The sequence below is a fragment of the Halichondria panicea genome, chromosome 3 (genome assembly GCF_963675165.1).
Source record: "Halichondria panicea chromosome 3, odHalPani1.1, whole genome shotgun sequence".
NCBI lineage: Eukaryota > Metazoa > Porifera > Demospongiae > Suberitida > Halichondriidae > Halichondria > Halichondria panicea.
In genome coordinates, this window is record NC_087379.1 from 286741 (window position 1) to 306213 (window position 19473).

The 19473-nt window shown below is 44.4% G+C and overlaps 5 protein-coding genes across 6 annotated transcripts; 4 read left to right on the plus strand and 1 right to left on the minus strand.

Annotated features, from left to right (window-relative positions):
* The first annotated feature begins 7 nt into the window (after positions 1 to 7).
* LOC135333471 (Na(+)/H(+) exchange regulatory cofactor NHE-RF1-like) lies at positions 8 to 1546 on the plus strand. Its single transcript, XM_064528441.1, has 4 exons — positions 8 to 285; positions 525 to 641; positions 801 to 887; positions 1007 to 1546. The coding sequence occupies exons 1-4, from the start codon at positions 184 to 186 to the stop codon at positions 1319 to 1321; spliced, it is 621 nt and encodes a 206-aa protein (XP_064384511.1). The 5' UTR covers positions 8 to 183; the 3' UTR covers positions 1322 to 1546.
* LOC135333405 (adenylate cyclase type 2-like) lies at positions 1469 to 12216 on the minus strand. Its single transcript, XM_064528363.1, has 21 exons — positions 11778 to 12216; positions 11570 to 11647; positions 11073 to 11288; positions 10406 to 10561; positions 9964 to 10113; positions 9375 to 9620; positions 9067 to 9194; positions 8742 to 8900; positions 8383 to 8506; positions 8060 to 8242; positions 7565 to 7695; positions 7093 to 7263; positions 6461 to 6545; positions 5761 to 6012; positions 4817 to 5080; positions 4628 to 4669; positions 4339 to 4458; positions 3390 to 3533; positions 2898 to 3093; positions 2411 to 2535; positions 1469 to 1896 (listed from the first exon to the last, which is right to left on the minus strand). The coding sequence occupies exons 1-21, from the start codon at positions 12060 to 12062 to the stop codon at positions 1759 to 1761; spliced, it is 3393 nt and encodes a 1130-aa protein (XP_064384433.1). The 5' UTR covers positions 12063 to 12216; the 3' UTR covers positions 1469 to 1758.
* Positions 12217 to 12276: 60 nt separating this feature from the next.
* Positions 12277 to 13274, plus strand: LOC135333468 (valacyclovir hydrolase-like). 2 transcript variants are annotated; one of them, XM_064528437.1, is made up of 2 exons: positions 12277 to 12332; positions 12417 to 13274. In XM_064528437.1, the coding sequence occupies exon 2, from the start codon at positions 12428 to 12430 to the stop codon at positions 13163 to 13165; it is 738 nt and encodes a 245-aa protein (XP_064384507.1). In that variant the 5' UTR covers positions 12277 to 12332; positions 12417 to 12427; the 3' UTR covers positions 13166 to 13274. The 2 variants fall into 2 exon arrangements, with proteins under 2 accessions (XP_064384507.1, XP_064384508.1); XM_064528438.1 differs by having other exon boundaries at positions 12296 to 12349.
* An 81-nt stretch (positions 13275 to 13355) lies between these two features.
* LOC135333466 (valacyclovir hydrolase-like) lies at positions 13356 to 14464 on the plus strand. The gene is made up of 2 exons (XM_064528436.1): positions 13356 to 13504; positions 13572 to 14464. Exon 2 carries the CDS (start codon positions 13583 to 13585, stop codon positions 14357 to 14359), a length of 777 nt encoding a protein of 258 aa, XP_064384506.1. The 5' UTR covers positions 13356 to 13504; positions 13572 to 13582; the 3' UTR covers positions 14360 to 14464.
* A 2174-nt stretch (positions 14465 to 16638) lies between these two features.
* Positions 16639 to 19456, plus strand: LOC135333461 (ephrin type-A receptor 4-A-like). Its single transcript, XM_064528430.1, has 5 exons — positions 16639 to 17221; positions 17468 to 17623; positions 17861 to 18208; positions 18627 to 18961; positions 19092 to 19456. The coding sequence occupies exons 1-4, from the start codon at positions 16714 to 16716 to the stop codon at positions 18635 to 18637; spliced, it is 1023 nt and encodes a 340-aa protein (XP_064384500.1). The 5' UTR covers positions 16639 to 16713; the 3' UTR covers positions 18638 to 18961; positions 19092 to 19456.
* Positions 19457 to 19473: the final 17 nt, after the last annotated feature.

The following is a 19473-nucleotide window of genomic DNA, read 5'->3' on the forward strand; positions in this document are numbered from 1 at the left end:
AAGCTAGATACGCCCACTTCTGCCCTGTCATGCACAAAGAGGGGTGTAGCTGGACTATACTGCAGTTGTTTTGACAAGACCAGCTCAGCTATTTCAAGCAAGTGAGACCCTTAAATCAAGAATCGTGGGAGGAGATAAGATCAGTAGCTGTGCTATAGACCACCTATCAAAGAGAGGTAGATTATGGCAGAGGACGGAGCGATGTTGAAGGGCCTCAGGCTACTCACTGTCGTTAGAGGGCGTGAGGGATATGGCTTCCACATGTACACAAACAAAACACTCAAGGTACCTACGGTGAAGCTGCTATAACGATCTCTAGTTGTTAGCTATAGCTAGCTAGCTAAGGCTAGAATATCAGGAAGCTAGCTATCAACAATATTATGTAGATAGATATGTTCATAGCTTTACAGATTGTCAATATGGTTAGATTTATTATGTGGCAACTGTTCTGTGTTGGGACAACTGTTCTGTGTTGGGATGTTAATTACGTACTTACTTCAATGGCTCATTTTCTCATAATACAGGGTCAGTACATCAAGTGGGTGTCTCCAAATGGTCCAGCTGACCTTGCCGGCATGTTGCCAGGCGACCACGTGCTGGAGGTGGACGGGACGCATGTAGAGACTGAATCTCATCAAACGGTAGCTAATTCTTGCTAGCTAATTTGGTATAGAATTATTCCAGGTGATATCATGCGTGTCCATAATTAGTCACGAGTCATTGGTTCTTATTAGCTAGTATTCTGAGTGTATAGTGCATAGTGCATACAGTAATGAATGCAATCTTGCACGGCTCTGCAGGTGGTGGAGCTGATACGAGGAGGGAGTGCTACAGAAAAGAAGATCTTGGTCATCGATCAAAAAACAGAAAAAGAAATGAGATCACTGGTCAGTTAGCTATAATACTTAAAATAGTGCAGTCATAATTATATATCCATTACCGTCCACACACCACATACACACCACCCACTCACCCACACACACACCACCCACTCACACCCACACAGGGAGAGGAGGTTAATGCATCCAATGCTGTGATGATGATTCCTCGGACCCTCTCTTCTCCTTCCGGCTCCTACCCATCAGTCCCTGCCCCCGTTCGTAGCCCGACTAAATCCATTGGCTCTGACGAGACAGACGGACCCTCTAGCCCCATTCGCTACAGTCACGGGAGCATGCCCGGCTCTGGACAAGGAGTGGGCGGGGCCGTCAGCTCTAGCTACAAAGCCGTTGCAAAGAAATCAGGAAAGAAATCGGAGAGAGTGAAAGTAAAGCAGTCGCGAGATTGGCGGTCGAGTATTGAAGCGTATAACAATCTCTGATCATGAGGAGGGTGGTCCGACTCTATTAGCTCACACGTACATGCAGTGTAACACATGATTACCATTATCTCACTTAATTAAAATAATACAAATTTACTATGTTGTATTGTATGGAGTGGTTGCCTTTACGATGTCTGATATATATAATTATGTATGCATGTGTAAATTAAGTTATTTTTGTAAATTAACTTTGTGTTTGTACAAAACTGTGTTGACAAGAACGAATGGGAGGACAAGAACAGGACACAAAATTAACATTGAGTGTAACTACAATTGAAAGAGAATATAGCACGAAGAAAAATTAATTGTGGAAAAACAGTGCAAAATGTTCGTTAAAGTGAGGGGCAAAACAAGCGTATATATGAACTAAAAAAATATATAAATATTTGGTTCCTGACTAAAAAATGATGTATGGAGGATTAGTTCTCAGAACTGGCTCAAATTCGTAGACCTCCTTTGACTTCTCCTTCTAAAAAGTACGTGGTCATTTCTCCCTTGCCCTTGACGAAGATCTTTCCTCTTTCCTTGAGATCGAAGTTGTGGTCCATGAGAATACGAGCAGTCTCTTGACTCACCTACATACCCACACAGGGAGGGAGGGACATTCATTGCTAGTGTCATGTGCAGATATGAGGTATTCATGGCGTGGCTATAAACAGGGGCGTGGCAATAATAGGGGGCGTGGCACAGTGTACTGTACTGTACACAAGCTAGGTGATGTTCATGTAGCAAGAAGAACTATTGAATTTTCCTAGCAAGGACACAGATTACAGTATACCATATTAATGTTTTGCTGGTGAAAAACCTTTGCAAATGAGCCAAATCAGCAGAAAATTATGACCGATTGCGATCTAACTATTGCGTTCTGGCAAGGATCGTGTGTATTTACTAGTAGGTTTTGCGGATTTTATTGTTGCGAATTGATCAACCATCGCAAAGTTTGCAAATGTTTGATGCTCACAAAACATTCTAGTAATACGGTACATTATATTAAGGCGTATAAAGAGCTTAAAACTTGCTTTCAAGTACTAATAATGACGGCACCCACCCATCCACACACACACAGCACTGTACTATGATATGCCTCACTTGTATTTTCCCGGACTCTCCAGTTGAGTCCATCCTGCTGGCCACATTGACAGTGTTGCCCCAGATGTCGTACAGAGGTTTACCAGCACCTATCACTCCAGCCACCACTGGACCGTGGTTCAGACCTGTACCAAGTACGTGGAACGGAATCAAAACCAATACAATAAGACTACCGTACAATAACAAGTTATTTTCGTATGGGGAAATGTTTGTATCTTTCGTAATGTAGAGCATCATACAAAAATTAAAACTTTGAAATTTAAAACTGTGAAATCATTCTATCGCAATAGGTTCAACATCACTGTCCTGAGCTGTACGAATATTTAATAGGGTAGTTCAAATAAAAATTACCGGCTATACGATATGCACAATGGAGACACGTATGTACGGTAAGGAGTAGAAATCACAGATACACTGTAAAAGATAAATTTATAGTGTTACGGGTGACACAGATCATGTGACATTGTACAGATGAAACTCCACCCACCTATTCTGAGCTTGAAATCGTTGAAGGAATGCCTGTTGATGTTGTCCAACTTCTTTTTTATCTCAAAAGCAAACTTCACCATGGAGACAATGTGGAGGTTCTGACTGTCCGTCCCCGTTAGCCCTGCTGCTGCCATGTACGTAGCTCCTATTGTCTTGATCTTCTCCACTCGACTGTACTTAGGCTTCTCCAGGAGCTGTGTGACAGTGTACACACATAATTATAGTAAAAACCGGTGGAAGGGCCACACCCATCTAGGCTGTACTTGGCCAGCTATTATCTCTACTCTTGTACAGATTTGGCTAGATTTAAAGATGACCTCTATTTTAAATAGACATTTGAGTTGCTTTATGCCGAAATTTGTATACACTGCTGGCAAAGTTTCACAAAAACTAATTAGCGACCTTAATTAACTAAAGGTCAAGTGGTTCCTCCCTCTAGAAACAGTTCACATTAAACTACACAGGCTTGGCGCTGTCATTAATGACCTACCTCATCAAAGTCTGCTATGATCTCGTTAAGTAGGCGGAGACACTCTTTGCCCCCAGAGTTGATGTCTGTCTCGTGGTAGAAGTCCCAGAAGCCAGGGATTGAAGCGAACATCACACAAATGTTGTCATGCTGGTCGGCGTACAACTGCAATAAAAAACGACAAGATGATAGCTTTGTCAGAGACATGGAGATCCAATATACAGCAGTTTTAAGCACCTTTGCAACACATGAACACACAAGCATAAAACCACAATGTACTACTGTAGAAAATTGTGGTTACTCAAATGAGAGACAATCTGCAGTGGTGTACTAAAAGTAGGAACCAGGCTGCATACTCGCTTTTTACCCAAGCTCAATTGAATCAAAGAATCAAGCTTTTAATTGTACGCAAATACACCAATCAATCCTAGAACATGCAAAATTAATATATTTTTTAGGGGACTACCCTAAGACCCCCTTGCAGGCGCACTTTATTATGTGTGCACATGTGTATCAGCTCCCCTTCTAAACTTTTTCCATGCTCTCTATAAGTGATAATTCTCTTCCTACGCCACTGCTGTCAATAATTATGTTCACATTTCAAATTGCTAGTTATTTTTTCTGTGTGATATGAGATAGACCAAGTACACACCTCAGCTCTGGTACACCATTCTCCATCTCACATCTGTGGAGTAGGTCTTACAACCTTGACATTTTGTATAGCTATAGTTGTTGTGTTAGTACACTGGCCAACTTTGATTTGATGCAAATTAGTAAAGAAACCACTCAAGTGTAGCCTGCATGTAGTCCATGTTTACATTGTGGGTTTACATTGTGGTTTACCCATTTGTGTGTGTGTGTTGCAAAGGTGCTTAAAACTGCTGTAATACAGGTATATCTTGAGGGGATAACATTTCGTGGAAAGTGAGATTTTAATTAGTTAACCACACCCCTTAACCACACCGCTTACCGACTCTCCAGACTGGCCGACAGTGATGAAGTGGTTGGCCACGTGCTCTGGTAGGATGTTCTTGAGCAGTATATTGTTGACCTCCTCCAAACGTTGCTTCTCTTCACTCTCTCTCTGAGTCTAATGGAGGGTAGGGGAGTTACCATAGGCACACCCACACCCACACCACACACCCACACACTCACACCACACACACACCCACACACACACCACACACACACATTAATAGGCACTCTAAACGACTTCTTTCATGCGGCACACTGGCTGGCACACTGGCTGGCAGACTTACTGACTGAGTTGCCAGGAAGGCTGTCCTGTACACACCATCAGCCTGTAGAGAGAGAGGAGTAACAGTGACAATGGTACACTGGTGCACACATCCCACCCACACAACTCACACATCCCACACACACAACTCACACATCCCACCCACCCACATACTCTCACACATCCCACCCACACACTCTCCACAACTCACACTCCTCCCCAGAATGATGGTAGCCAGCAAGACTACGAACAGAGACACGATGCCAGTCCACTTTTCCTGAGGACGTGACTCACAGCTTGAGCAAATACCGTATACATTGAGGTCATAGTTGTCATAGAGACAATGGCTAGTGTAAGCAATGACGATAGCGTAGACAACGAAGGCTATGATATTCAGGACTGCCTTGAACATCCAGTTCATCCTGATGAAGATGGCAGAGCCGATCATGGCCACCATGGCAGTGTAGGTGAAGTACTATGTGGGGTGTGTGTGTGTGTGTGTGTGTGTGTGTGTGTGTGTGTGTGTGTGTGTGTGTGTGTGTGTGTGGGTGTGTGTGGGGTGTGTGTGTGTGTGTGTGTGTGTGTGGGGGGGGGGTGGTTAGCCTAGTGCAGTAGAGGTCTAGACTACAATAGCAGGTCATATTACAATTCCTGTAGTGTAGTGTTTCTAAGACCAGAATGTTATGCAGCTACAAACATCAGTATGTACACTGTAAGATTAGCCGCGTACGCACACAAAGCTTTGGATCCCAGCACAAGCAACAAGCTTCCTAGTATTTATTTTCAAACACAGTGTGTACATTGAGTTTGTGTACACCGACCAAGACACTTCCAATACCACTGAGATATTATTTGCTTTCTAGTGAAACAAATTAACCAAGATTATCAGAATAGACAAACCTACACGCAAACCCTCGATATTCAGTACCGTATAACGAGTAATTTTCGTGGTCAAACTGACCTCCACGAAATTTTAACGTACGCATGGCTTACACCACGAATATTTTACCCACAAATGAAGCGACCTTGCCTAACTTTACCTGCAGTGCAAGCTCCAACCACGAAAATATTATCCACGAAGTTACTAAATAATTATTGCTCAACCACAAATATTTTGTCCCCCAAAAATTACCCGCTATATGGTATATAGCTTACCTGTGGATACTGACAGGTGTTAGAGTCAGGACTAGGATTGTTGATGGCATCACTCCAAGTAGTCCAGTTAGTGCAGTTACAGCCACCATTGATACTGCTTTGCGAAGGTTCGTAGCAGTCGGCAATGTTGACTATTGCAGCAATGAATATAATGATCACTGCACCCACGCCAATGAGGAGTCGAGCCACGTAAGATTGTATCAGGAATAGAGAGGCACGAATAAACACGTTCTGCTTGAGAGTATCTCGCTTCTGTATAGGGGAAAGCCTCCATTATAAGTTTATGATCTAAATAGAACACTCTAAAAGCTACAAAATACAACTTTTAGATTTGAAATTGGACACTTTGGACTAAAGTTATGCGCTATCAAAGATACAGTTAGTGGCTTATTTTCGTATTTTTCGTATTGTAGAGCATTATACGAAAACTACGAAATATTTAAATAAATGTGCACCCGCTATACAGTAGCTAACACAACTTGTGCACCACCCGCTATACAGTAGCTAACACAACTGGTGCACCACCCGCTATACAGTAGCTAACACAACTTGTGCACCACCCGCTATACAGTAGCTAACACAACTGGTGCACCACCCGCTATACAGTAGCTAACACAACTGGTGCATAGTACGTACAAAACACTCACTGCATGTACAACACTATAGCTAGACTGAGCGTTGCTAGGGGCAACTCACTCACCCTACAGAGGTGAAGGAAGTAGAGGAGTGTGAAGACGGAGTAGTAGATGAAGCCCGCCAGGAATGTACCCAGCATCACAGCGCCCCTGTGTATGCATGAGAGGGGTAGGAGGTTGATACATACTGTACTGTACAGGGCTGCATCCAGGATTTTGGAGATCAGGGAGGGGGGAAATTGGGCAAATTAAAAATGTAGGAGGGGAAAAGTCATCAGAATTATAGCAGTACAAATGATCTGCCAGATCCTAGGGGGGGGAAACTGTGCCCAGGGGGGGGGGGGAATTACCTCCCTTTCAATGCAGCCCTGCTGTACACATAAAGCAAATACATAATTATTATGTTACCTTCACTGTATAGTTGCATGGGGATCATGCATGAACTGTTTACTTGGCTGCTCAGGCGATACCTAAACAATCCCCACACCTCACACACCTCACACACCTCACACCACTCACACACCCGGCCCACACACACCCCAGTGTGTATTTGTTCCTGTGTATTCATTTTTATGCCTCGGTGCGCATGCGCAAGCAATGTATACGACGGTAGTGTGTATGTGTGGACTGCTACAGCTTAATCAAGGATCACACACCTCACACCTCACACCCACACACACCTCACACACACACTCACTTGAACACCATGGTGGCTTGCACAGCATAGATGATAGCAAAGAGCAGGAACATGTTGAGTAGGTACCACTTGAACTCTTTGTCAGGTAGTCGGGCGTACGCGATGTTCAGCTTGAAGCTCTTGAAGGCCAAGAAGAACCAGTTCACTTCAGGAGGGTAAGAAAACCACCACCTATATCAGGAGGGGGGGTTGATTGCACATGCTCACAACTGTTATATACATGTACATGGTACAACAGTCATTGTAATACATGTACACACTGTATATATTGGCCACTAGCTGTGAGTGAACATGAAAGCTGTGACAGTTGATACACTACTACATGCAAGAAGACACAAACAGGACACACCTTAGTTACCATATCATACACAGCTTGTCTTTGGCAACTTTCACTATTGACTACAAGGGTGACTCAAAGGTTGCTATGGAAACATTTTGCTACTAGGAGCAATGTGGACATGTGTGTGTGTACCTTTTGTTAGCGTTGGATTCGTCGATTATGTTCCGCATTTTGTTCATTGTCTTCTGGTCCAGTTTAGACACAGCCTTGTGTTTGTTCTTACTGGATATGTTGAGAATTCCCATCTGAGCAGCAAACATCGACTGTGTGTGTGTGTGTGTGTGTGTGGGCGTGTGTGGGTGCGTGTGTGTGTGTGTGTGGGTGGGGAAGGGGAGCTAGGTAGCCACACGTACAATGTGCCTTGATATACGTACAGTTACTTGGTTAAGCACTACCCCGCTAGTATAACAGAGGCACATACCCACACACAGCCTCACACACACACCCACACACAGCCTCACACACACACACACCCACACCTCACACACACACCTACACACAGCCTCACACACACACACACACACACACACACACACACACACACACACACATACACACACACACACACACACACACCCACACCTCACACACACACCTACACACAACCTCACACACAGAGGTACTCACAGCGAGGACACTGGTTCCCACGACATCATCCTCTGCAAAGGGAGTCTCCATGCCCCACTTGTCCAGGATGTCCATCACGGGGGCCATGTTGGGAGGCTGGACAAACGAGCCACACACTTCCATAGGGCCCTTGTTCATAAACTGAGGTTGGTCCTTCTCCTCCTCTAATTGGTCCTTCTCACTCTGGACAGATCACATGACATTTGGGGGGGGGGGCTCAACAACATAAAATCATAAAAAATGATTTATTAACTCTGAAACATTATTTGTATATTATGTAATAGTTCATATTAAACAAGTATTTATCATTGTGGTGGCCTCACCTTCTGTACAATGAGGTAGGTGGTGGTCCCCTCCAGATAAGGGTCCCTGTCACTGCCCTCCCCAGGCTCCACCTCATAGGCACCATCCAGGGCCGTCAGAGTGCTCTCTGAGATGTGCACACGTCTGTACATGGGACGATAAGTCACATGACATTATTATTATATCAGAAAATGATTGAAATTGGATCACAAAAACTCGGCTGTACAAAAAAGTTGAGTTAGCAGCATACGTCATAATTATACTAATATAAAGCAATCAACGTAATTAATTGGTGGTTGTGAGTAAGTACAAATGCACTAAAAGTACACGATACAGATTTACTATACACAAGCCACACCCCCTGACCACACCCCCTTACCCAGGCATTCCCCCGGACTCCATGTGATTGGCTAGTATAACATCCGAGGACCACACATCAAACTGCCATTTGTGTAGACCCAGGACTCCTGACAACACACTACCTGTGTGAACGCCCACACGCATGCTCACGTCCACCCCCGTAGCACGACGCACCTCACTGCACACGGTTATATATGGACAGAGTTATATAGTCACATGATGGACAGAGTTATAGAGTCACATGATGATGCATAATACACAGTATACGTATCTACAGTATCTGCAAAAGATCTATAATTATACAGAAATTGATAATCTAAACCGTATTTCTATGGATTGCTCACAGTATGGCTTTGACCATGGATAGTCCCATCTCTATCGCCTTGTGGGCGTGGTCAGGGCATGGCTCCAACAGTCCTGACACACAGTAGTAGCAGTCACCCAGGATCTTGATACGCAGACAGCTGTAGTTCTGGAGGGGAGGGGGCGAAGTTAATAGTAGTATGAGGAATAGTGCGAATGTTTTCAAAACAAGATACAACAATACATGTACATTGTCGAACACTGAGTATGAAGCCTAGCCCCCCACACACACACACTACACACACAGCCCACACCCCCCACACACCTCACACACACACACATGACTCACGGCAGCTAGTTGGTCGAACCTCCCAAACAGTTGGTTGAGCATCTTGACTAGTTCTTGTGCTGTACAGCCCGAGGAGAGTCGAGTGAAGCCAACGATATCAGCAAAGAGGATGCTGATATCGTGACTCTGGGTAATGTAGAGGTCTCTGAACTCATGTAACTTCTCCTTCTGGTTCTGACACTCTAAGATTCTGTCGATGGCTTTGTCCGCCATGATGGCCGGGAGGACTGACTTGAGGAGGGTGTTCTGTGTGTGTGTGTGTGTGTGTGTGTGTGTGTGTGTGGTGTGTGTGTGTGTGTGGGTGTGTGTGTGTGTGTGTGTGTGTGTGTGTGCGTGGGGGTGTGTGTGTGTGTGGGGGTGTGTGTGAAAAAAAAGATATCCTCTAACATGATATAGTACAGTGTACTGGAATTAGGTTTCACAAATAGTTCACACTTTCTTGATTGACATTGAGTGTGGATTCCAGGCCATTAGCACTGACCACTGAGGCTTCCACCCACCACCACATGAGAAGACCATCCAAGAAATCAATAAGAAAAATAACTATACAGTGCATGTGTGTGTGTGTGTGGGGAGGGGGTGGGCTGACCTTTTTGACCTTCTGCTCATCGATCTTGATGAGTGCACTGATGTAGCGTCGTGTTTCAGAGAAGGTTTTGCGTTGAGCCAATTCCTTGAGGTAATTGTAGGAGACCCCCAACAAATTGACGCCAGCAAGCAGCAGGAAGTGGGCCACAAACTGGGAGGAGTATACAAGTACAGTATACTCGTAGTATACAGGAATATAGGAATACACATACAGTATTAGCTAGTATACTATGGGTATACAGGAATATACAGAGGTGACAGTGAATAGATCAAAGGCAATTCTGTGGTTCTTAATAAGACGTTGCTCTGCTATATCAATAGAGTTACAACTACTGGGAATATACTTAAGACAGGAAAACACTGTACAAGCTAGTCGACAAAGTTTATTTAATCACACAAACATGTACGTACGAATAAGATAACAAGGAAACACAATTGCCAACCTGTCTGATGAGAATGTCCGCCCGTGTCTGGTGAGCTACCGATGTGGAGAGTACGAGATGAAAGCCGCTCAATGATAGACAGAGGACAGTGGCCACACGCAGGGACAGGGGCAGCATGAAATAAGACAGGAACACAGTGATGATGATGAATTGCAGCTAGAAAGGAAGGGGGTGGGGTAACACAGTGATACTCTGTACACGGTAGCAGCTAGTAAGGAAGGGGGTGGGGTAACACAGTGATACTCTGTACACGGTAGCAGCTAGTAAGGAAGGGGGTGGGGTAACACAGTGATACTCTGTACACGGTAGCAGCTAGTAAGGAAGGGGGTGGGGTAACACAGTGATACTCTGTACACGGTAGCAGCTGTATTGTAGTTAACGTACACAATGTGAATAGAGCAACTACAAATATGATTTTGTGAAGGGAATGACACTGTACAAGCATTGATTGCGTTTCTAACTATTGCGAATTCTAATTATGATGCTCAGCACTCTTTGCATTTTACAAATTACAGGAAATTCGTTATTTGCAATCGAATTAGCTGTCTGATTCTTCAGTAACTGGTACACGGAAGGTATATACACTATAAACAAATTTATTAAGCATCTGGTATTTATATTATATTTAACACTGCACTAGTACTAATCAGTGCAAATGAGCATTCACCGCATTGGATGCCCTCGGGATGGTGGTGAGTGCAAACACAGAGTACACTTGCAGGACCATGATAAAGAAGACCACCAGTGAGTAGATGAGCAGTCGGCGCTCTGATATCCTGTCCACGAAGGTGACCACACCTATGATGAGGTAACAGAGTCCGTATACTGTCAGAGCAACGATGTAGGGTAGTGAACCGGCCGTGGCTAGACGTATGCCAGCATCCTGTGTGTGTGTGTGTGTGTGTGTGGGTGGGTGGGTAAGGGTGTGTGTGTGGGTGGGTAAGGGTGTGTGTGTGTGTGTGTGTGGGTGGGTGGGTAAGGGTGTGTGTGTGTGTGTGTGTGGGTAAGGGTGTGTGTGTGTGTGTGTGGGCGGGGGGTGGGTAAGGGTGTGTGTGTGTGAGTGTGGGGGTGAAAGTAAAAGTACATACATAGTAATCAATTATTTTGGAACATCTTGTTATACCCCCCACACAGTACCCCCACACAGATATTATATTGGCTTACCCCTCCGTAGGCGTAGGTAATGTTAGTCAGCTCACTGCACTCGGATATATTGTTAGTCGGTATGGGGATCTGGCGATACTGTATGGGAGAAAGATAATATTATCATTACGACCCCCACCCCCACACACTAATTGGAAATATGTTTTCAATACTTCATACGTATGTGCAGTGTGTGGTGTGTGTGGGTGTGTGTGTGTGTGGCACGTACAGCACCAGACGCTAGGAATTCCAGTAGTGCCAGCAGGGAGACGGTCATCATGATACCACACGAGAATATGAGCAACGACTCCTGCTGCCGATACACTAACTTCTTGTAGAGCTCTTCTAGCTCCTTGACTTTGAACTTGAGCCTGAGAGGCCTAAAGACCCATTCACTGTCCTTCCTACGACCGAACCAGGTGCGGTTGTTGTTGCTGCTGGGTTCTGGTCCTCCTTCACTTGTGCTGGCTCTGTCATTACTGGCTCTGCTGATAGAGCCCGTTAACATATCCATCTTGTAGATCACACACGCGCTGTCAGAGTGTCTTGCGGTTCTCTTAGATTATCATCTATAGGACTAGCTAGGAGATAGAATACTTGAACAACTTGTCAGGTAAGCCAAACTCGCCTCAAAGCCAAAAGGTGAATTACCTTGAAGCGAAGGGAAGTGACACACCCATTATTTTAATGGGTGACCGCGGTCTGTATTCGATTCATACTCTCCTTCCCCGCGTTACAATAGAGAACATTCGGGCTGGTACATTCAACATTCTGAATCAACAAGGTAATACATCCAAAGAGGTGACCTAAACATGTTATTAATGACTATACATAAACCTACTAATTTAACGATTATTATTCCACACAGGTCAGTGATCGATGGAGGACATCACAAGAGGCAAGCTCACTGTGAATGGTGTGCAGCTCCACTATGCCCACAGGGGGGACGGCCCCCACACACTGCTCTGTATCTCAGGGGCCCTGGTCTTGGCTGAATTCTCCTGCAAACCACAATTCGAGTATTTCGGAAGGAAAGGAAGTGGTTTCAAAATTGTAACGTTTGATCTACGAGGATATGGAAACTCGCGACCTGCAGAGAGGCACAATGCAGCCACTTTCCACAGTGCTGATGCAAAGGATGCACACGCTCTCATGCAAGCTTTGGGCTTTGAGACCTACTCTGTATTGGGCTGGTGTCACGGTGGGTCAGTGGCGATGGTGTTGGCTGTAATGTTTCCAAAAGCAGTGGAGAAACTAATCTTGATTGCGAGCCAGTCCTTTCTCTCTCAAGAGGACATCGATAATTTCGAGAAGACACGACTTGTTTCTACATGGCCTCCACACCTTAAAGAAATCATGGCACAGTTTTATAGCGATGAACTATTCCAAGAATTGTGGACAAAACTACTGGACATTTTTGCTGAGATTCGAGCAAAATACGATGGTAATATTTGCAGGGAGAAGCTGAGCCAGATAGGCTGCCCCACGCTGATACTGCACGGTGCCAGGGATCCAATGGTGTCTCCCTCACATGCTCAGTACTTGAAGGATGGTATAGCAGGTAGTCGACTGGTAGTCATGGAGGAAGGGAAGCACTGGCTACAGGGAAAACACTAAGGAAGTCAATGCTTTAGTGGAGACATTTGTGTTATAGAATCTAGCTAGAATTGTGATCAAGTCTGTCTATAGCTGTGTTTTAACTTTTTATACCTTGTGGTGTGTTCAGGCCATGATCTCATTCTGAGTGTAGGAACGCAACTCATGCCAAAACACTCACCCGGCGCGGCCTAGCCTCAAGCCAAAAGATGCTTGAAGGGAAGTGACACACCCATTATTATTTTTCCTAGAGACCGGGGTCTGTATTCGATTCATACTCTTCCATTTCCGATGCGTTACAATAGAGAACATTCGGGCTGGTACATTCATCAACATTCTGATCAACAAGTGTCCAAAGAGGTGACCTAAACATGTTATTAATGACTATACATAAACCTACTAATTTAACGATTATTATTCCACACAGGTCAGTGATCGATGGAGGACATCACAAGAGGCAAGCTCACTGTGAATGGTGTGCAGCTCCACTATGCACACAGGGGGGACGGCCCCCACACACTGCTCTGTATCTCAGGGTCCCTGGTCTCGGCAGAATTCACGTACAAACCACAATTCGAGTACTTCGGAAGGAAAGGAAGTGGATTCAAAATTGTAACGTTTGATCTACGAGGATATGGAAACTCGCGACCTGCAGAGAGGTTCAATGCAGCCACTTTCTACAGTGCTGATGCAGAGGATGCACACGCTCTCATGCAAGCTTTGGGCTTTGAGAGCTACTCTGTATTGGGCTGGTGTCATGGTGGGGCAGTGGCGATGGTGTTGGCTGTAATGTTTCCAAAAGAAGTGGAGAAACTAATCTTGATTGGGAGCAAGTCCTTTTTCTCTCAAGAGGACCTCGACAATTTCGAGAAGACACGACTTGTTTCTACATGGCCTCCACACCTTAAAGAAATCATGGCACAGTTTTATAGCGATGAACTATTCCAAGAATTATGGACAAAACTACTGGACATTTTTGCTGAGATTCGAACAAAATACGATGGTAATATTTGCAGGGAGAAGCTGAGCCAGATAGGCTGCCCCACGCTGATATTGCACGGTGCCAGGGATCCAATGGTGTCTCCCTCACATGCCCAGTACTTAAAGGATGGTATAGCAGGTAGTCGACTGGTAGTCATGGAGGAAGGAAAGCACTGGCTGCACGGAAAACACTCCAAGGAAGTCAACGCTTTAGTGGAGACGTTTGTGTTATAGCTATAGGATTGTATGATCATGCAAGTCTGTCTATTTATAGCTGTGTCTTTTTTTATACAGTGTATAGTGTTGCAAGTCATGATCGAAGGAATGTGATCATAAAAAGGATATGAAGTGGGGAGGGGCCGGCATGTATAGATACTAATTCAAAGTACATGTACAGTCATAAAATTATACTATTAATTAATGGTGCAGTGAATCTCTTTTCCGGTTGTGAGATTGAAGGCTGCGCCTTGCAACTGTCTGGACTATACAATGTAAGTTGTGATATTGAACCCTTCAATCTATATGGTTGCATACATATAAACACTATCTATGTGTGCATGTGAGCCTCATGCTCTATGTATACATGTATAGATCCTAGTCTAGCTATAATTTATGTCCAGCACATCTGTCCTGAGGCTATAGACCTATAGCTAAATCTACTAATTTAATCTAGTCCCCTCTACAACCAAGCTTTTAATATGAATCTCACAATGGTGCATGAAGAACACAATACAAACTATACTGCATGTATATAGGCATGCAATCAGCCATTGCTAATACTTCCTTTGACAGGTTGTGGATATAATTATGGCCTCTAATTACTATGAGCTAATATTCTTTATGGAGTTCAGCTATAGACCTATCGGCTTTTGTGTGGGCAAGTGGCTATAATTATGGTATGTGCATGCGTGGTTTAGTGTTCACCACTTCATTGAACTATACTATAATACAACTTCGGAAGTTAATTCTAAGAAGTTAAAACCTTTAAATATCCCAAACCCACTCAATACAGCTTAAAAACACGAAAATTATGGAAATAATTAAGTATACCGTATAACTGGAAATTTAGTGAATGTTTAGTGAGTGTTTTAATTTGGCGATTTGGCGGATTTTACCGAAGATCGCCAAATCAAATTAAAGTTTCCGGTGGCCAAGTCAGTTCAAATGGTTCATCCACCAAATTTCCAGTTTACACGGTACTTACAATAGCAATAGTTGATGCAGATATAATGGATCTCCTTGCTCTAACTCTGCTGACACTCTCCCTGTGGGCCCCCCCTGCTGTGAGGGGCGCGTGTGTGGACGATGATGAGACTGCCTTCTTTGATGATGAGTGTAGAACTAGCGATCGTTTCTCTGCTGACCATATCCTGCCTCCAGACTGGGGGCTACTGTTGGACTCTTATGACTTCAGTGGCCTCGTGGGAACCACCACTGTCCAGCAATGGAGAACACTAGATGTAGATGGAATAAATGAAGCTGGAATAAGCACATCATCACCTCAAGATAGTGAGTTCAACTGGATAGTGATTACATATTACCAGGAGTACTCCTGATATATAATATTACTTTATCCTTTGTTTAGTGGAGTGAAAATGGAGGTACTTGCCAGCACGGCTTAAGGATTTGCAGTATCACGCTACCCAGTCAAAACCAACAGAACTAGTGTTCAAGCTGGCGCTGTGCTAATGCCTCTCGCCATGTTTTTGCTTTCTATTAGAGTGTTATCTATAATGAATTTTATATTAAAGTTAGCTTATCTATATAAAGTCACTGAGAAGAAAAGACTTATTTACATGCATCTATTGTTGTTATTTATTGTATTATGTGGCTTACCAGGACCTCAAGAAAGAAGAAAATTGATTCTTCCAGGATCTGTAGTTCAGTGTATATAATATCTAAGAAGAAAAGACCTGTGTACATGCATATTGTTATCTATATTGTTATATGGTAGTGTTTTGTGGCTTACCAGGCCCTCAAGACAAAGATGATTCTGCCAGGAGAATCTGGATCTGGATCTTGGATATCACACATGGGGAATGAGCGCGCATGCGCATTACATCCACAGGAATAATTAAAGGGTGTGTCCAAAGAGATCAATTTCACAAATGGCTACTGCTAGCTAGCTGTTTTAACAGATATTTTCTGAGTATTGTAGCTAACAAAAAGCTAGCGCTTTAGTGCAAGGCTAACTCATATGTTGAATAGAAAGTTTGTGCGGACAGATGATGCTATGAAAGATTCTGAAGAGACTGAAACAGCCTTCAATGTGAGTCAAACTAGCCATAACTCGAGAAAGAAGCTTTAGTTTGCTAATCCACGAATCAAAATCCAAGAGAACGTGGCTAGAAGCCTATAGAAGCTGTTAGTTTTCGTCGCATTGCAACCGTTGAGCAGTTATAGCTGGAATACACACACACACAGACAGACAGACAGACAGACAGACAGACAGACAGACACACACACAGTCAGCTTTACCGTATCCCTCGTGCGGCTACGCCTCGAGGCATAATAACTGGATTTTCTCAGACTACATTCGATTCCCAAGCGTGCCCAACGTGGACGATGTGCAAGAAGTGTTTTTTAACATGTCATTCCGGTTTACTCAATGCGTCACGCCCTGTGTCAACAGCTACGCCACTCTGTACCGATATGACGTGAACGCCCCCGTATCAGCTGACCAGAGAGTGGCTCCCTCTAATTACCAACTACTGGGTGGAATTGCAGATTCCAGACTCAATCAAGCAACCAGTCCTACCTCTAATGCGAATTCAGTATGGTCTATTTCAAGGCCGGCTACAAACGGATTTTACCTTGCATTCAGGGACGAGGGTAACTGTGGCAATATCAACAGAGTGTATGTGTACTACCATCGATCGCCTGGCTACACTGGGACGTTGGTCACCTGCCCCTCCGTGCCCTTCCCAATCCAAGGCTCCACCAGCACCACTCGAGGCACATGTTGCTGTGGACTGAATGTTGAGAATAAGAGCACTCTTGACAGAATATGCTCTGCTGATGGTAGTTGTGTGGACCCAGCCACTGACGTGTGTGGGTGCTCTCCTGGCTTTGAGTTTATTAATGGCGTCTGTCAAGGTATATATATGTGTGTACGTTATACTAGAACAATTACTGTTCTAATTATAAAGTGTATGAATTGTATAAATACCCGCTATAGTAATTAGAGAGTACGCTCATAGTCTCCCCTGCCCACGCAACCCTCTTTCAGCTTGGCCGTCATTTTAAGAAAAGCCTGCAGGTTTTGTACCTAATCTTTCATGTGTTTGTTGGGCTAAATATGCCCTCAATCACAGTGTCTATACCTCCTCTCCCCTCCTCCAGCTTGCCCTGCTGGTATGTTCCAGCCTGACATCTCCATCACCTCCTCGTGTGTGGCCTGTCCTGCTAACAGTGCAGCCTTGCTACCAGCCAGCGGTGTCTGCGACTGCACTGGAGCTACTGTACGCAACCCAGCCATGCCAAGTAATCCTTGTGCCGGTGAGGCTATATAGAGTAGCAAAGCAGTTAAACTTCGCACATAGCAATGATAACGTACTATAATTATAGAACTGATTGGCAATTATGTAAAGTACGTTTAGCCATGGGTACGGTGTTGAGCATTTCGCTGCTTTTTGTCCTAGAACGTGTACATAATCCTACAAAACCCCCTCAGCCATGAGATTTCCTATACCTCCACAGATCATGTAGTCGTTAGTTTATTCCTACCCCCCACAGAGCCCCCCTCCTCCCCCCTGCTGACTGTGGGGCCGGTGGTTGACGGCACTGTTGTCACTGTATGCTGGGGGTCTGCCCTCAACACTGGGGGTCTGGACGACCTTCACTACAACGTGTACGTGCATCAAGTTGGAATGGATGGAGCAATGTACAACAAAGTCAATGACAACCCTATCACAGGATCTGGGGAACTATGTTATGAGATTTCCGAACTCAATCCGTCGTCTAGTTACGCTGTCGTGGTGACATCAGCCAATGGGGCGACAGGGGACCCGCCCACGTTGGATCAGCAGCTCTCCTCCGTACAGGGACAGTTTGTGGCATACTTTGTGGACACGGGAGAACCAGGTGTGTGAGTGTGTGATGAGGGTGTGTGTGAAGTGTAATGTGTGCGAGGTGTGGAGGAAGGGGAATGCATGAGGTTGTGTGGGGAGTACAGCAATTGATCGTATCCAAGCTTTCTACATAAAAATGGTGTATAGTAGCTATAGCAAGAGTTCATTAGGAACTCTTGATATTAATATTATAGCTATAGCTATATAGAATGTAAAATAATTGACCATTATTCTTTTCCATTCCATGCGTTTCGAAAAGGGTGAAGCCATAGCAGTTACCTTCTTTATGAAGAGAAACTCTTGCCCTCATCTATGTTGTACATTATATCAATCGTTAGTTTGTTTTCTCCCCCTACAAAACCCCCTCAGCCATTATTTTTTTTCCTACCTCCAAAGATTATGCTGTAATTAGTTATTCCTACCCCCCACAGAGCCCTACTGACTGTGGGGCCGGTGGTTGACGGCACTGTTGTCACCGTATGCTGGGGGTATGCCCTCAACACTGGGGGTCTGGACGACCTTCACTACAATGTCTATATACGTCAAGTTGGAATGGATGTAGCAATGTACAACAAAGTCAATGACAACCCTATCACAGGATCTGGGGAATTATGTCATGACATTTCCGGACTCAATCTGTCGTCTAGTTATGCTGTCGTGGTGACATCAGCCAATGGGGCGACAGGTGACCCGCCCATGTTGGATCAGCAGCTCTCCTCCGTACAGGGACAGTTTGTGGCATACTTTGTGGACACGGGAGAGCCAGGTGTGTGGGTGTGTGAGGGGTACAGTAATTAATCGTATTGCCCCCAAGCTTTCTATTACCTAGTATTTGTAGATCTAGAGTGGTATACTGATTTGTAAAGTTGTGGTAACATTATTCTTTTCCATTCCAGGTCTTCGGAAGGGTGATGCCATAGCATTGACCTTCTTCATGACCCTCATCTTTGTGGCTCTAGTAACAGCTGCCATTGTAATCACTGTCATGTGGTTCGTCTGCGTCAAGAGGAACGCTACCATGGCAACCTCCCCAAAGACCAACGGAGATCATTCAATGAGTGACTATAAAGTAGGCAATACGGCCATGGTTGAGACCACACCCTCGACACACCTCTCCCGTCCACCAAGACCCCCTACAAAGCCAAAAGTGTGATCGTTTCACAACAATTGAATATTTTATCCCCGGTACGTTTAGCAGCTCTATAATTATAATTATCCTAATGTTTCTTGTGAATGTGTCAAATTTTTATTGTTATGCCTCGAGGCGTAACTGCACGA

What these genes read in the sequence shown, in the direction of transcription:
- LOC135333471 (XM_064528441.1), top strand. Translation starts at nt 184, where the DNA reads ATGGCAGAGGACGGAGCGATGTTGAAGGGCCTCAGGCTACTCACTGTC. An exon ending in AGACTGAATCTCATCAAACG is followed by an intron (nt 642 to 800) that starts GTAGCTAATTCT and finishes ACGGCTCTGCAG; the next exon opens with GTGGTGGAGCTGATACGAGG. An exon ending in AAAAAGAAATGAGATCACTG is followed by an intron (nt 888 to 1,006) that starts GTCAGTTAGCTA and finishes ACACCCACACAG; the next exon opens with GGAGAGGAGGTTAATGCATC.
- LOC135333405 (XM_064528363.1), bottom strand. Translation starts at nt 12,062, where the DNA reads ATGGATATGTTAACGGGCTCTATCAGCAGAGCCAGTAATGACAGAGCC. An exon ending in AATTCCTAGCGTCTGGTGCT is followed by an intron (nt 11,648 to 11,777) that starts GTACGTGCCACA and finishes TCTCCCATACAG; the next exon opens with TATCGCCAGATCCCCATACC. An exon ending in CCTTCCTGGCAACTCAGTCA is followed by an intron (nt 4,459 to 4,627) that starts GTAAGTCTGCCA and finishes ACCCTCCATTAG; the next exon opens with ACTCAGAGAGAGAGTGAAGA.
- LOC135333468 (XM_064528437.1), top strand. Translation starts at nt 12,428, where the DNA reads ATGGAGGACATCACAAGAGGCAAGCTCACTGTGAATGGTGTGCAGCTC.
- LOC135333466 (XM_064528436.1), top strand. Translation starts at nt 13,583, where the DNA reads ATGGAGGACATCACAAGAGGCAAGCTCACTGTGAATGGTGTGCAGCTC.
- LOC135333461 (XM_064528430.1), top strand. Translation starts at nt 16,714, where the DNA reads ATGTCATTCCGGTTTACTCAATGCGTCACGCCCTGTGTCAACAGCTAC. An exon ending in TATTAATGGCGTCTGTCAAG is followed by an intron (nt 17,222 to 17,467) that starts GTATATATATGT and finishes CCCCTCCTCCAG; the next exon opens with CTTGCCCTGCTGGTATGTTC. An exon ending in GCCAAGTAATCCTTGTGCCG is followed by an intron (nt 17,624 to 17,860) that starts GTGAGGCTATAT and finishes TACCCCCCACAG; the next exon opens with AGCCCCCCTCCTCCCCCCTG.